The 15,430-nt window shown below is 41.7% G+C and overlaps 2 protein-coding genes across 2 annotated transcripts in view; both read left to right on the forward strand.

The window, feature by feature from the left end:
• hmga2 (high mobility group AT-hook 2) overlaps positions 1 to 15,430 on the forward strand; it is a gene marked incomplete at both ends in the record, with an annotated part of 206,204 nt that overhangs the window by 189,283 nt on the left and 1,491 nt on the right. The window lies entirely within an intron of this gene.
• LOC311241346 (beta-2-microglobulin-like) lies at positions 4,320 to 15,044 on the forward strand. Its single transcript, XM_084330131.1, has 4 exons — positions 4,320 to 4,534; positions 10,574 to 10,849; positions 13,111 to 13,181; positions 14,263 to 15,044. Exons 1-3 carry the CDS (start codon positions 4,462 to 4,464, stop codon positions 13,122 to 13,124), a joined length of 363 nt encoding a protein of 120 aa, XP_084186257.1. The 5' UTR covers positions 4,320 to 4,461; the 3' UTR covers positions 13,125 to 13,181; positions 14,263 to 15,044.

The following is a 15,430-nucleotide window of genomic DNA, read 5'->3' on the forward strand; positions in this document are numbered from 1 at the left end:
AGATATGGTGTTACAGTATATATGGTGTTATATTAGATATGGTGTTACAGTAGATATGGTGTTAGGCATGGTGTTACAGTAGATATGGTGTTACAGTAGATATGGTGTTACAGTAGATATGGTGTTACAGTAGATATGGTGTTACAGTATATATGGTGTTACAGTAGATATGGTGTTACAGTAGATATGGTGTTACAGTAGATATGGTGTTAGGCATGGTGTTACAGTATATATGGTGTTACAGTATATATGGTGTTAGGCATGGTGTTACAGTATATATGGTGTTACAGTAGATATGGTGTTACAGTATATATGGTGTTACAGTATATATGGTTTTAAAGTAGATATGGTGTTACAGTAGATATGGTGTTACAGTAGATATGGTGTTACAGTAGATATGATGTTACAGTAGATATGGTGTTACAGTATATATGGTGTTACAGTATATATGGTGTTACAGTAGATATGGTGTTACAGTATATATGGTGTTACAGTAGATATGGTGTTACAGTATATATGGTGTTACAGTAGATATGGTGTTACAGTATATATGGTGTTACAGTAGATATGGTGTTACAGTAGATATGGTGTTAGGCATGGTGTTACAGTATATATGGTGTTACAGTATATATGGTGTTACAGTATATATGGTGTTACAGTAGATATGGTGTTACAGTAGATATGGTTTCACAGTATATATGGTGTTACAGTAGATATGGTGTTACAGTAGATATGGTGTTACAGTAGATATGGTGTTACAGTATATATGGTGTTACAGTAGATATGGTGTTACCGTAGATGGTGTTACAGTAGATATGGTGTTACAGTATATATGGTGTTACAGTATATATGGTGTTACAGAGTAGATATGGTGTTACAGTAGATATGGTGTTACAGTAGATATGGTGTTACAGTATATATGGTGTTACAGTAGATATGGTGTTACCGTATATATGGTGTTACAGTATATATGGTGTTACGGTGTTACAGTATATATGGTGTTACAGTATATATGGTGTTACAGTATATATGGTGTTACAGTAGATATGGTGTTACAGTATATATGGTGTTATGGTGTTACAGTATATATGGTGTTACCGTAGATATGGTGTTACAGAATATATGGTGTTACAGTAGATATGGTGTTACAGTAGATATGGTGTTACAGTAGATATGGTGTTAGGGCATTGTGTTACAGTATATATGGTGTTACAGTAGATATGGTGTTACAGTAGATATGGTGTTACAGTATATATGGTGTTACAGTAGATATGGTGTTAGGCATGGTTGTTACAGAAGATATGGTGTTAGGTAATAGCAGTGCCCTTTAGAGCGAGAGTTATGACAACTACGTTCACTCCAATGGACCAATTCTTTTCCAACATGGCAGCCACTTCCGGCGGCCACAGGAGCCTATTTAGTTCCAAACATTGATCAGCTGCTCGTCCAGCACCATTGAGAAGCAGTGTGTTTGAAGGTCTGTGTGGCAATTTTAAAAGGTAAGACCTTAGAATTCACTATTTTTTTATGACATTTATCTTATAGCATGTGTATGTCGAACTAACAATGTGAGTTAAAGCATGTTGGCTCATTATTTTCAACCTAAATTAGTATATTAGCTAACGTTAAAGGTCCCCTATCTTATACATGGCCTTTTCCAGTGGTTTGCATTGTTTTCTAGCAATGTGGGGTTGTACCAACACTGAAATTCTCATTCAGGCGCATTCCTCCAGTTCAGCAGAGACAAGATCCTCCCCCACTAAACCAAGCCATTCTGAATTTACATCAATCTGTGACGTGTAAGAATAGTGATCTGCGTAACCTCAGCTCCTTCTGTGGTTGTATGCACGCCCACAATCAACAATTCGAGGAAGTTAGTGTAACATTGAAGTTATGACCAAAATGGAGCAAGTGAAAATAATGCGGAAGCGGTTTCCCTGTCAGACACTTGCACTTCCCAAAAGAGAGAAAAGAGAGAGAGAGAGAGAGAGAGAGAGAAGAGAGAGAGAGAGAGAGAGGAGAGAGGCTCCTACGGTGCGTGCTGAGTCTCGGATCGATCTCTCCTCTGCCTCTCCCCTGCTTTTGAAACACACACCTCGCGACTCGAGCCGCTCACACACACGCGCAATCAGCTCGCGCTCTCGTGAGCGATCTCTCCTCTCTCTCTACCTCTCTATCTCTCTCTCTATCTGTCTCTGTCTCTCCCTCTCTCTCTCTCTCCCTCTCTCTATCTCCCCCCCTCTCTCTCTCTCTCTCTTCTCCCTCTCTCTCTCTCTCTCCTCTCTCTCTTCTCTCTCTCTCTCTCTTCTCTCCTCTCTCTCTCTCTCACTCTCTCTCATCTCTCTCTCTCTCTCTCTCTCTCTCTCATCTCTCTCTCTCTCTCTCCCCAAAGTTATCTGCCAGTGCAGGTGGGTGCCTGTCACTCAAAGCGCATTGCGAGTATGGCCGGAGCCAAGCCAAAAACAGCTTGGAATCTGGCAGTGGCAGAAAGTGGTGCATCAAAGTACTGATTAAAAATTAACAAAACAATGAATTTTATTGGAAAAACTTAAAGATAGTTCCATAGAACTCACAGGAATAGTAGTAAAAATTGCCCAAATAGTGAAAAAAATTGCAAAATAGTTCCCTTTTAACATTAACGTTAGCTAGTAACGGTCAGCTTGTTGGACTAACTGTATCGCATTAACTTGTTTTGAAAAAAATGTGACTAATGTCAACGTGCTTGTGTTCTAATTGATCAAAAAACGGTTGGAAATAAAGAGAATCAATGTGCAAGCATTGCAAACAATGGATCCTAGCTAAAATAAGTCTGTTAAAGGGGAACTATTTTGCTATTTTTTTAACTATTTGGGCAATTTTACACTATTCCTGTGAGTCTATGAGCATAGTAATAGGTGAAGCAAGAAGCTTTGCCAGTAATTATATAACTAGGGTTATAGGATAACCTTCATTTGGGGCGGCTGGGTGGCGCAGCGGAGATTGCACTCGTCACCAATGCTAGAGACTCCGGTCTCGAATCCGGGTGTCAGCATTGCCTCCGCCTTGGGCCAGTCGTCATACTAACTCATTGGCAGAGTTAGAGGGTGGAAGTCGATGGGTGGGGATTTGGATGTTGTGGACAGCGACTCCTACAGGTCGGTTGGGGGACGCCTGCACAGCAGAGACAGGAAGTAGCGGGGGTAGTGTGAGCCTCCATGTGTTACACCTCGCCACTGAGAGTCCGCGCTGTCTGATGAAAAGATGTGACAGGCTGCCTCCTCGTGTACCGGAGGGGACACGTGATGCAAGGCTTCTATCCTCCCTACAACCGACCAGTGGGGGCATAGTCGAGCAACGTTCAAGACAGGGGAGGGGAGAATTGGAAACACGAAATTGGGATGGGAGAAAAATAGAAAAATAAGGAGAAAAGTGGATAAAAAAAGAGGATAACCTTCATTTTCAGGGCTAGGCGATGCAGTTGCTCTCCCCGACTTGCTCAACCTCATGCATGATGGGAAACCATATAAAATCTTTATATATATCTATGTGGGAAACTACTTGCTCTGGTTTGCGCAAAGCGCACATTGGCTCAGAAAAGTTGTCACCACCCACAAGGAAGTTATGAGACGACTATCAGAGAGATGTCTAATTTATTATTATTATTATTATTATTATTATTATTATTATTATTATTATTATTATTGGATACAGTAGTTTGTGTATCAAGAGCTTCTTCAAATAACTTTACTCTATCTTATCCATCATTATTCCAAGATACACTTCATGAACTGTCAGACAGACACCAAATAATTGTACTGGCATTCACAATTGAACACTTTACACATTCCTCATAAATGCTGTCTTAATTAATAACCATCTCTGCAATGGAGTTTATATCGAAATAACATTATCAACCCCCCTGAACAAAATATAACTCCTGTATCCAATAATAATAATAATAATAATAATAATAATAATAATAATAATAATAATAATAATAATAATAATAATAATAATATAATAATAATAATAATAATAATAATAATAATAATAATAATAAATTAAGACTTGATTCACATTAATTTGTGTGAATGAGTGAGTGTTATAGTATTTCTACCTGTTCTCATTATACCCCATACAAAAAAGCCAAAGGATAATTAGCTGGCCAAACATTATCAGTGCTCTCGAAATTATTATGCCTATATCTCGTTGCACACATCTTACTTACATGATAAAGCGTCTGCTGAATAATTCTGTGTTGCCTCAATATGTGTGTGTGCGTGTGTGCGTGTGTGTGTGCGTGTGTGTGTGTGTGTCAAGCAACTCTGCAGTCGACTTTTTGACTCCTCCCCCGGCTGTAATCTCTCGCTTGCTTTCGAGGCGAGCCGAAAGTCATCTGAAACAACTGTAGTTCCACTTACTTACAGACTGAGATAACATTTGTATTGTTGTATTGTTGAACAGTGCTTTCAATTGGATCGTATGGACATGAAGCTATCTTTTTCTCTGGCGGTATTGGCAGCCATGATCTACTGCACTGTGGAGTCGAGAACATGTACGTAATAATGCTTTTTCGCCACCTTTAATTATTGTGGCATATACAAACCTACTTCAAACATACCTTGGCCATATCATTCTGTAACCAATAAAAAGTTAAAGGCCGTGGGTCTGCAATTTCACGATTTGTGTGTGGAGCGCTGGCAGCAGAATTTGGCAGAACACGCTTTAAAATATGTTATTATTATCTTTAAAATGCAACGCATTTTCTTTGATGCATCATTTCTACACACATGCCAATGTTGGGGGTGAACAAAAGTGAACACAAGACAAGATGATGAATAGTTAATAATAATAAATCAATTGTTAACAAAGATGATTCAGATATTCGTAGATATAAATATGTAATGTGCTACATTGTTCGTTTTTCTTCATGGTATTCCTCTCCAAATTAGTTTCAGTTTCTAGTTGGTGTGTAGATAGTAGCTGCAGCGCCCCCCATAGGATGTCAGAGTTACTACAGTATTAAGATAGAGCCTGCAGTGCATCAAATATCTACCAGTCTAATATTACTCATGCTATAACATACTGTTGTTACGTGTACTGTAGGCTAAGTAAGTGAGTTATTGTTTGTTTGTCTGTGTAATTCCACAGTGTAGCCCATGTATTGCATGGTCATGCTGGACCTACAAAAGGCCTTCGACACTGTCAATCACTCCATTCTGATTGACAAGCTAAAAGCAATTGGTTTTGATAGTCTATCAGTGAGCTGGATGCAATCCTACCTTGAGGGGAGGGAACAGATGGTGGAGGTAAACGGTACCCTATCCCCCCCCCCCCCCCTCACAGTGAGCTGTGGTGTTCCACAAGGAAGCATACTAGGACCGCTACTGTTCCTAATTTATGCAAATGACATGTCGTCAGCTTGTGACTGCAACTTGTTCTTGTTCGCAGATGACTCAGCCCTGCTGGTCTCTGACAAGAACAATTTACAGGTTGAAAAAACCCTCAGCTCTGAACTCGGCAGAATCTGCACCTATCATTACACCTGGGTAAAACAGAGTCCATTCTCTTCGGATCAAATAACAAACTCAGCAAGACAGACGGCTTCTCAGTTACAGTGGGTGACAATATTGTCACAAGGAAAGATGAAATTACATACCTAGGTTCCATCCTAGAGGCAAATCTTTCCTGTGACAAAATGTCATCCAAGGTAATAAAAAAAGTCAACCAACAAACTCAATTATTGTACCGGATCTCCTCTCTGGTAAACAAGAATACCCTGAAGACTCTGGCAGGAGCACTCATTCAAGGGTACTACGACTATGCTTGCACTAGGGATGCCCCGATCACGTTTTTTGCCACAGATACCGATCACAGATCGTCGTGAGCCATATCGGCCGATACCGATCCGATACCGATCGTTTTTGATTAAAAAGAAATTAAAAATAATTTTATATAATTATTATTATTATTATAATTTTTTTATAAAATATATATATTATATAATTAGATTGTAGTATTATCTGCGAGACATCGCCACCATGCAACAAGTCAAAATGCTCGCTATCTGCAAACAGCTCCACTGTCTGTGTACTCTAGTAGCCTCCAGCTCCAAAAAGGATTCTCCGGAGCTGCACCTGGACCCTATACTCGAGTAGCCTCGAGCTACGGCAAGGATTCTCCTGCGCTGCAGATGGACCCTATTGATATAACGTTACTGTGCTTTGGTCATATCACATTCAGCAAGCCCTCAGCTCGAATACGCATTGAATCAATGTTATAAGACATTGATATCAAGAGCTATCTGTAGCTACTGCTAGCCGGCTAGATGATGTTAAGACAGAACTTTTTAGTTCAATGGGACATTTCGTTTTGAACAGTGAACTAACATCAGCTAACGCAAGCTAACGCAAGCTAACGGAGGTATCAACATGGACTAATAGACTTGCTGGAGCATTTGTTGATATCAGGAGCTATCAGTAGCTAGCCGGCTAAATACCGTTAGACAATGCCTACTAAAAGTGAATAGTTGACTGGGTAATTTTGTTTAAACAGTAACGATAGCTAGGTAGCTAACGTTAGCTCAGGTCGAATGCACTATAGACTCGAGCAGAGGAGCCGCCTCTCAGTCCTCTGTGTTTACAAACTGTACACGGGTGCGGGCGGGGCTATGGAGGAGGAGCAGCGGCAGTTTGCAGGTCCTGTGTGTCTGAGACAGACAGCGAGTGAGATCTCCGCTTGATCGGTTTCCGCGATCGGCGAATATGACTCATCGGAATTCACAGATCGCATATTTATACTGATTATCGGCCGATAACGATCGGTGGCCGATCGATCGGGGCATCCCTAGCTTGCACCTCATGGTGCCAAGGCACCTCAAAGGCGCTAAAAACAAAATTACAAATATCTCAAAACAAACTGGTCAGACTACTGCTTGACCTTACTCCTAGAACCCACCTCACCCCTGCCCACTTTGACAACCTAGGATGGCTTAGAGTAGACGACAGAGTACAGCAACTTGCAATGGGCCTGGTCTACAAGATACACTACACGACCAAGGTACCCATGTACATGTCAAAATACTTCCCAAAGGTCAGTGAATACCACGATCACAACACCAGAGGGAGCTCCACAAATCATGTTAAACCCAGATTCGGCTCAAACAAGGGTCTAAACACGTTTCGCAATTATGCCACATCAATGTGGAACGCCCTACCCAAAGCTGTAAAGGAATGTGAATCACTACCAACTTTCAAAACCACTCTCAAAGAACACCTACGGGAGACTGCAATTCGAAACTGGCCCCTGTAAATGTCCTAACCCAACCCCCTCCAATGTACAGTAAATGACCAAGTAATGTATGGTTTCGTCAATATTCCAATGTACAGTTTTGCTTGTACAGTGTCCCCCACGCGTGAATATTTTCCCTAACGGGGTTGCACTTCCGTGTTCGGTTTGCGCGATCTGATTGGCCACTGACGTTTCTGGTCATGTGACATGTGCACCAATCGTGTGACGCCTGTTTCTATCACCAGTTAAGCTTAGGCACTCTTTCGAAGTTGGTTAAGGTTAGAGTTTGTCTTAGAGCAGGGCGATAGAACACCAGCCCTGATTCCAAACTCTAACCAACTTCGAAAGAGTCGCCTAAGCTTAACCAGTGATAAACTAGGCGTTAGGTAGTTTGCAGGCTGTTCGAGGCGGAAATAGGCGCAGAAACAGGCGTCACGCGATTGGCGCACATGTCACATGACCAGAAACGTCAGTGGCCAATCAGATCACGCAAACCGAACGCGGAAGTGCAACCCCGTTAGGGAAAATATTCACGTGTCCCCCACCCACCCCTCTTACCCAACCCCCCCACCCCACCCACCCAACCACCTCCAATGTACAGTCAACATGCACGAAACAGAGAACTTTTTCATACATACATTTCCATTTTATACCATGATGAATATCAATATATTTCTAGGGCGTTCTGTCTCATCTCAATAAACTCCAGCAAATCGAGCTTAAATGTATTTCCTTAGAAAGCGTGCCATTTGTCGCTTGATTTATGAATAGTTTTCAAATAAACGTTAGATTATCGATAGTATATGTGTCCTCATGCTAAGGCTGAGCCCGAACGTTCGAACGTTCGAACGTTCGCTCGTTAAGCTGACATTCGGACTTTAATTAATGGGTTCGAACGTTCAGTGAAAAAAAATAAAGCAGGCGCAACGACGGTGAGGCGATGTGAAGCGGCGCGTCCCCCGAGTCGCTCGGCTTAACCAGTATGGTCTCTGCCGGGCTGTTGCTGGATACTCAACCAGAGCTCTAGTCTCAACCAATGCAATAGAACAATTTTGATTGAATGACAGGCGATTCTGCCAATTACGTCACACCGCTTGCACCCGCCTCTGCTGTTACCACCAATCGGCAAGCGTTTATTATTTTTTTTACTTCCGGCAATGCCGCCATTGATCTGCTTGAGAGAAGCATTAACGTAGCGTTAGCTCCCCGCCGAGGAAGTAAAAGTCGTAACAACTTTCCATAGGTGAACCTGCGGAAGGATCATTAATGAATACCAGCCTTTTTCGGCCACGGAGCGCGAGCTTCATGGCGGGAGGTGGTTGCGTTGGAAACAACTCTGGCCGAGGCGGCAGGCGTGTTGGGAGCCCGGCGGGACCCCCGCGCCGGTGTCTCTCTGTCTCTCTGCCGTCCCCCGTTCAGAGGTAGACGGTGGAAGGAGCCGAGGCGCGCGCCTCTCTCCTTCCCGTCGACCAAGAGTGAATACCTGTTATTGAACGTGTAACACTAACTATATAACGTTAATGCCACAAAACGAATGCATTTGTTTATCTAGCCCCTTACGTGACTGCGGTGTGCAAGGGCTATTGTTTATCATAAGTAGGAACTTTATGCAGTACTCAGTAGCTTGTTTATTTTCTTCTGAGTGCTTTGTTTAATTACATGTTTACATGAACAGCCACCACTGTAAACAACATGTTTTTTCACCAATAGATTATGCAATGCCGCCCTCCGTAGGATCTATAATAAAAAAAAATAATAATAATTATATATAAAAAAAATAAGTAATAAAAAAAAAAATTATTAAAAAATTTACAAAAAACGAACGTTCGAACGTTCGTTCGATAAACCCTGGCGAACGTTCGAACCCTAAAAACAGGGTTCGGGCTCAGCCTTACCTCATGCACGAAGAGAAGCGGGGTCTGAAAAATCGCTTCTCCGTACTTTGGTCGGCGCGAACCTCACACACACACACCACACACACACACCCACACACACACACACACACACACACACACACACACACACACACACACACATGCTCCGATGGCGGAGAAAGGAACATCTGATTACCCCAAGATTCGTAACATAAAGGCCTTACCTCACATCTGATGTCATGCAAAAAGATTAATCCAATTCCTGATCGCCATTCCAGATATCGATCGCGTCCATTGATCCAACGTTATAGTCCAAAACACATAATCCAAGCTGCCCCCCTGACTCGACCAAGCTGCAATAGTATCCAGCTGCATACCCGAGAAGGGAAACCCGGACCGGAGTTTTTTTCCTGATGCACATACCCAGCCAATCCAATCCAATGATGTGCAATACCATCCGGGAGACGATAGGCGGTGGTATTTGCCCTTTTGCGAGCTCAGACCCATTCCCAATGATAACATCAGGTTGGATGGATGAAAATGAATGGATATCTAAAAGAAATAACGATTAAAACCCGACTATACTCGTGATTGGCACAGAAGCGATGGCGAGTTAACCCGACTATACTCGTGGTTGGCACTGAATGGGTTAAGCTTGAGATTCTCCCCTCTGTTGCAGAGTTTAAAACCTTAACCTCGAGCCTTTGTCAATCAAGTTGTATGTGTTTTAATTGATTTATTATCCTTGCTCTTTGCCTCGTCTTGTCTTATTGTTATTATTTTATAATGCTGTGTGATTTTATATGCTTTGTTTTTGCTTATTTCTGTACATACACTCGACGTGACTATAAATGAGGGAAACCTCGGTTGCCTTTCGAGTTTAAATAAATGTTTGAAATCAAATAAAATCAAACCAGGGGCGGTCAGGTGGCGTAGCGGAGATTGCGCTCGTCACCGCCAGGAGGCGCTGGGTTCGAGCCCAGCTCTCTGCGTTGCTACCAGCTTGGCTGGCCGTTCATACTAATACAATTGGCAGTATTAGGGGGTGGGAAAGCTGGCGGGTGGGAATCTGGCGTTGTGGACAGCGACACCTACAGGTCAGGTCTCGGCGCTTGCTAAGCGGGGCAGGACTTGGTGGAGATAGCGTGCCCTCCCACGCGTTACACTTCACCAATGAGAGTCCTCGCTGCCAAGTGGAAAGAGCGTCACTGGCTTGACGGCGCACGTCTCGGAGGAAGCGTGCGTTTGACATCAGGACGCCCTTGTACCGACTCGTGGGAGAACATGCGTACAACAACCAGGGAGGGGGGGAATTGGCACAACGACTAATTGGGACGGGGAGAAAATCAGAGAAAAATAGGAGAAAGAGAAGGTTAAAAAATAAAAATTAATAAATAAATAAAATCAAACCAAATCAATATTTCTTTCAGCTTCACCACCCGTGGTACATTTTTACAGCCTAAACCTCGGCCTGTACGGTGTGGCGAACACTCTCATTTGCCACGTGAGAAACTTCTACCCTCCAGACATTACGATCGATGTCCTGCAGGACAGCGTGGTGATCCCTGGTGCCTCGCAGAAAGACCTGACATACGACGGGACCTGGAAGTTCCACCTCACCAAGAGCGCTCCCTTCACCCCCGCCAAAGACCAGGTGTTCACCTGCAGGGTCACGCACGAAGGGAGAGTCAGTGAACACGCCTGGGGTGAGTCGCCCGGCCTTCAGGATGCGCCAATGTGAAAATTGTGGCCGATACCGATATTAATATTGCTGTTCTGGCCGATACTGATATTTACCGATGTCGATATCTCTGTATAGAAAACACTTTTTTATGATAATCAAATAAGGAGCTTTTTTCCAAAACGCATTTTTTTTTCTTTTTACTTTTGTAATTTATTTTCAGAAATGACTGATATTTTTAAACAATTTAAGACCAACACATGTTAAATAAAAATAAATATTTAAATAAAAATAATTGTTTATAAAGGATACAAGTGTGTCCTGAATTCACACTATGGATAAGCCAACCCTGAGTATTCTCAATAGACGTTTAACTCACTTGAGACCAAGTCACTGTATTCCGTGAACATCGTACAATAGTTCAAAACTTTTACTTTAACTCGTTTAGCTTAGGGCTGGGCGATATATTGAGTATACTCTATGTATCGCGGCTTGTTCTACATGAGATGTAGTAAATTACTATATCGTGAACATCGAGTATATGTTGTCACGTCGCGGCTGAGATGAGACTTGCTTTAGCGCAGAGCTGTCCTCTCATTTCATTATAGACACAGACCAGCGCGGACCTTTAATGACATGCAATTGTAATTTCATTAGACACAGACTAGCACGGACCTTTAATGACATGCAATTTAATTGACGCGAGCAATGGGCTAACGTTAGCTGCTAACTAAGTTATCCCATGACTAGGCTAAGCTAACTAGCGTTAGCTGCTAACCCTGGAAACGCTCAAAGCGGACTCCACAACACTAGTTCCATTCGTGAGGAAAGGGGGTGGGTTATATTGACGACGCTTGACAACAGAGGTTTAAACATAACTTCATATTTATTGGTTATTCGTTTCTTTATATCGGGCATCCAGTTCCCATCTCCGTCTGTTCAACTCTTCCTGTGTTGACATTCGAGTGTGACATCATCACCTACGGCAGCTTAGACGCTCAAAACGCAAACCTAGAACAAAACCCGAGGGGGGGGGGGGCTGGCTCTCTTGCGCGTTCTCCCCCCCCCCCCCCCCCCCTCTCTCTCTCTCTCTCTCTCTCTCTCTCTCTCTCTCTCTCTCTCTCTCTCTCTCTCTCTCTCTCTCTCTCTCTCTCTCTCTCCGTTCAATGATTTAAAGTAGCCAAACGTTACAGTATAAATACTAACTGGATAGTTGATGATATAAACATTTAATTTCATTATCTGAAATATTCTAAAATCATTAAGTCTGCTATAAGCCATTATCCCTTTGTGTGTGATTATTATTTTCTCACAGTAGTGTATATATATGTGTGTGTGTGTGTGTTTGGCTAAAGTGGATATAAAACACAGTACTGTGCAAAAGTCTTAGGCACCCAAGAGTTTTTATATAAATTGTCTTAGATGTAAATAATTGTTTTATTAGTGTGTCAGTAGACTACTCTTAGTACATTTTCATTTAATTATTTTTTAAAGCATCTTCATGGTTTAATAATGCAAACATATGTTGCAGGGACTTATTATAATCATCATATTGGCGTGTATGCATCAAAGGGTTAAATCAAGCATTTTTAAGTGCTTTAGAGGAAATGTCAAAATATCGCGATATATATCGTGTATCGTGATATAGGGCTGCACGATTTTGGGAAATAATCTAATTGCGATTATTCTGACAGATATTGCGATTGCGATTTGCGATGCGATTATAACATATTTAAAAAAAAAAATTACAAGAAGAATGTTGCTGCTTTCTGTAGTCGGGTCCCAAGTTCCCAACTGCAAAATTACTGTATTACCCTGTATTATACACTTTTACTATCATGTAGACTATTCTGCTTTGTGTTTACATGTGATGTATTGTATACATGCACATTTATTATGTTCTTGTGTGATGTATCGCACATTTTATTGCTGTGTGATGTATTGCAAATGTTATTGCTGTCATCTTGGCCAGGTCTACCTTGCAAAGGAGATCTTGTATCTCAATGGGACTTCCTGGTTAAAAAAAAAAAAAAAGATAAATGTTTTTTTTTTGTTTTTTTTTTAATTGCAGGCTTTAATCGCGATTTCGATTAAAAAACGATTAATCGTGCAGCCCTATCGTGATATGGCCAAAAAAGATTGCGATATCATTTAGAGGCCATATCACCCAGCCCTAGTTTAGCTGCAGGAACTCTGGATGTAAGAGAGTCTTAAAGTCAGTGTAGAAGTTGTTGTATTAACATGGTTTAAAAATAGTGTGTTTTCTCTTTCTTTCTTGTTTTACAGAAGCAGATATGTGACTGGACTCCGGAGAGGGATGTACAGGAAGGCTTTCCACTTCCCAGTCACCACTTTTGGTGAATATTTCAGAGCAAAAGGAAAAAGGCTTGTGGTTTCATTGCCATTAGTGCACTTGTATAATATACATATATTCAGATACTCGTGCAGATATAAATATTGCCGCTGTGTCAGTCAATCAATCAATCAGATTTATTTATATAGCACATTTCACATGACGCGTGTCAACCAAAGTGCTGTACAGAGGGTAGGTACACATAGATACATAATGACAAGAATCACACTCCGTTTTATGGGAGGGCACACAGGCAAACACATAGGAAAACAGGGCATGAGTCAGTGAACGGGAAAGGCTAGTAGGTAGAAGTGGGTTTTGAGCCTCGATTTGAAGGCATCTATCGAGGTGGCGAGCCTAATGGAGGTGGGGATGCTTTTCCACAGTTCAGGGGCTGCGATAGCAAAGGCACGGCCCCCCCTGAGCTTGAGGTTAGACCTCCGGACTGTCAGGAGCCTCTGATCGGCTGACCTGAGGGACCTGGTGTTGGAATAGGGGGATAGGAGGTCTTAGATGTAGGAGGGGGGGTGACCATTAAGGGCTTTAAAAACAAATAGGAGAACCTTAAAATCTATCCTGTAGCGTACTGGGAGCCAATGAAGGGAGGCAAGGACAGGGGTGATGTGGTCTCTCTTGCGGGTTCCGGTCAACAGTCTGGCAGCAACGTTTTGTACCAGTTGTAAGCGGGACAGGGAAGACTGGTTAATGCCTATATAGAGGGAGTTGCAGTAGTCTAATCTAGATGAAATGAAGGCGTGGATGACTCTCTGAAGGTCTGCAGGGGAGAGAAGGGCTTTGAGTTTGGCAATGGTGCGTAGTTGGAAAAAACATGCCTTTACCACTGAGTTCACTTGTCTGTCAAATTTAAATTGTGGATCAAAAATTACACCTAGGTTCTTGACATAAGGCTTGACCAGGGAGACAGTGCTATGGTGTGTGCTAAAGTGTGGTGTTGTGTGTTCTTATACGACGGGTAGTTCTGGCTAAGCCACAGTAGAGAACGCCTTCAGGGATATTATTGCTGTGGAATAATATTGTCCTTTATGCTATGGTTTGTACTGAGGTGTGCTATTTTTCTTTTGCAGGATACCACTGTATCGTTTGGCCTTTAATCTGCACTACTGATGGTTGTACGATACAATGTCTTCAACTACACTATCACTACACAGGACTTTCCTTTTGAGTACCCTTGTGATTTGGCAGATTACCTAGAACGCATTCCTGGTTTTGTTTTAATAATTTAACAATATCTAAAATCAGACTACGTTGTTTATTTCCCCCCCTTTTTTTTTTAAAGAAGCTTTTTGTAAAATGTTGTTGAAATTAAGATACAGTCTATTGTTCATCGATATGCTATGCTATGCTCTGCTTGGTCAAGCACCCAGGAACAACAGGCATTCCAAACTGAATAGGGATGTAGCATTAAAGGCGATTCTGATTCTGCTATGCTATGCTTGCTCAAGCTGCAAAGGCATTTGATTGCAGATTCATAATGTGTAAAAACCATATGACTTATAAATGTACAAACCAGGGGCGCCCGAGTGGCACACCGCATACAGCACTACAGTGCAACACGGCCGACGCAGGTTTGACTCCCAGACCCGGTGATCTTTGCTGAATGTCTTCCCCGGTCTATCCCCCATTCCTCCTCTCTCTCTCTCTACCGGAATGCCCGGTAGCAAAAATCAATAAAAAAAAATAACTACAAAAAAAACATAACTTGTCCGAAAGGACAAGTAACATTAAAATAAATGTACAAACCAGGTGAACTAAGTATGTACCATTGAATTACTGTAGCCTTGAATTACTGTAGCATATCCTATCTGTATGTGTGTTCTTTACTGAATAAATTACTCTTCCAAAATAATTATTGATAGTTGATTATGCTCTTTTTCTCCTAGACACCAAATTAATGTTGATTCTGAATGGGGGGGTTTCCTTGAATTTCAACAGCTTTGTAAGACAACATTAATTTATAAATAAAAATAAACAAATGTCCTACAGTGGTACACAGTAACATTTGCAGAGTAAATTTTACTCAAATTGAGGAAAATTTTACTCCCAAAAAGACAGTATTTGGTCCAAGTCCAAATAGAGTCAAATTTACTCTTGTCACAGAGTTAATTTTTCAGAGTTATTTCTACTCCATTTAGTGTTTACATTTAACTCCACAAGATGAAAATGTGCTCCATTTAGCATGAAGTAAAAACAACTCTAACATCATTTCACTCAACACAGAGTTGTATTTTACTC

This window comes from Notolepis coatsorum (assembly GCF_963971535.1).
Source record: "Notolepis coatsorum genome assembly, chromosome: 15".
NCBI lineage: Eukaryota > Metazoa > Chordata > Actinopteri > Aulopiformes > Paralepididae > Notolepis > Notolepis coatsorum.